The sequence below is a fragment of the Aplysia californica genome, unplaced genomic scaffold (assembly GCF_000002075.1).
Source record: "Aplysia californica isolate F4 #8 unplaced genomic scaffold, AplCal3.0 scaffold00152, whole genome shotgun sequence".
Lineage (NCBI taxonomy): Eukaryota > Metazoa > Mollusca > Gastropoda > Aplysiida > Aplysiidae > Aplysia > Aplysia californica.
In genome coordinates, this window is record NW_004797422.1 from 533,673 (window position 1) to 535,649 (window position 1,977).

General features: G+C 45.3%; 1 protein-coding gene across 1 annotated transcript in view; it reads right to left on the reverse strand.

Annotated features, from left to right (window-relative positions):
• The window catches only part of LOC101849922 (serine-rich adhesin for platelets), a gene marked incomplete in the record, with an annotated part of 23,268 nt that overhangs the window by 1,440 nt on the left and 19,851 nt on the right, over positions 1–1,977 (reverse strand). The window contains 1 exon segment of the mRNA XM_013081942.2: positions 1–1,677. This exon segment is cut by the window's left edge and continues 1,440 nt beyond it. Coding sequence (XP_012937396.1) covers positions 1–1,677 — 1,677 coding nt within the window.

Below are 1,977 nucleotides of genomic sequence, written 5' to 3' on the forward strand. Positions count from 1 at the left end.
TGTCGCCTTTGAAGAGGTGGCTGATGATGTCTCCGTCGTAAGCGGAGTATTCGACTGGGTGCTACTGGTTAGCTGGACAGATGTCGTCACTGGGTTCTTATGACTGCTTGTCTCAGACGAGGGTGTAGAATTTCTGTGTTCTTCTGTGGTTACGTCAGTTGAGCTCGTCTCTGTAGCACTACCGGTTGAAGGTGTGCTGGACGGGTGTTTTGTCGAGCTCGGTGTTTTTCTTGACGTAGTTTGGGATGACGATGAGGTTTCAGGCCTTGGACTGGAAGTAACAGTACTATAAGAACTGCTAACTGATGGAGACGTAGAGGATCTAGAAGTGAAAGTAGTGGTACTTTGAGAAATGGTTACTGGTAGCGAGGTATCAGACTTAGAAGTACTCGTAGAAGTAGCGGCACTTGGAGAAGTTGCTGTGGATGAAGATGTCTCAAACTTTTGAGTAGAAGTAACGGTTGATGACGTTCCAGACTTTTGAGTAGAAGTAACAGTTGGCGGTGATGTTCCAGTCTTTTGAGAAGTAGCGGTTGATGATGATGCCCCAGTCTTCTGAGTAGGAGAAGCGGTTGATGAGGATGTTCCAGACTTTTGAGTAGAAGAATTAACGGTTGATGGTGATGTTCCAGACTTTTGAGTAGAAGAATTAACGGTTGATGGTGATGTTCCAGACTTTTGAGTCGAAGAGTTAACGGTTGATGATGATGTTCCAGACTTTTGAGAGGTAGTTGCAGTACTTGGAGAAGTGACTGGTGATGGCAATGTATCGAAGTTTGTCGTGAATGTTACAGAACTATCAGGACTTGACACAGATGGCGAGGTTCCAGAATTCGGAGAGAAAGTGGTGGTGGTGGTGCTTAAAAAAGCAGGGACTGGCTCTGTAGAAGCTGGCGTTGTTGCAGGGATGATTGTGGTCCGGAGGGAGGGTTCTGAACGAGTTTCTGTTATAGAGGTTGTGCTGCTTGGAACGCTACTTTCTGAAGAAACAGTGCTGCTTGGAATGCTACCTCCAGTAGAGACTGTGCTGTTTGGAACGCTACTTTCTGAAGAAACAGTGCTGCTTGGAACGCCACTTTCTGACGATGTTAGGGCCCTTGTGGCGTGTTGTGTTGACGGGCTGTGTGGTGCAGATGTTGGCGTGACACGCGAGGCGAAGGGTGTAGGTTTGGATGATGATGATGATGAAGATTGGAGTATCTCAGTCGACAAACCAGAAAAGTCGCGGGTTGGGCTGACTGTAGTTGAATGTGCCCTAGGCGATGGGTTTGGAGATGTGGGTATTCTTGTCAGCGGGCTTTGGGACTTTCTCGGTACTGTTGTGTCTGGTATCGTAGAAGATGTTTTATACGTGGAAACAGGTGTAACGGCACTCCCAGAAGACAAAGCTGGGTTTTCTGGTGTAGTAGTATCTTGACTGAACCAAGTAGAGTGCGAAAATTCTGAACTTGTACTTGTACTTGTAAACAAAGGCGTAGAGGAAAATAATTTTCTGCTGGTAACATCTGTCTCAGCTGACTTTGGAGAAGTGGTGGCCTGTTGTGGTGACGTCACTTCTGTAGGTGGGTTCGGTGAAGGGCTAGAAGACCTACCACGGGTTGAGGTTGACCTGGTAACGGCGATGTAATCCAGCGCCACTGTGCTCTCGTGTGACACGCCAGACACCTGGAAGCTCAGCTGGAGAGGAAAATGTTCGCGGTTTATGATAAATACTATGTTATATGTGGAGACAAAGAATGCGGCAGAGAGAAACAAACAAGCAAATAAACAAACAAATAAATAAACAAACAAACAAACAGAGAATGAATGAAAAAAATTTTTTTTAAGACAGACAAATATAACCGTGTTAAGACATTTTCTATGTAACTCACAAATATCCAACACCAAGTCAGGACAAGGCCGAAGGAAAAAAAGAAACAAAGAATGAAATAAAGAAAGAGAAACTCAGAGAATGAGAGAGAGAGAGAGAGAGAGAGA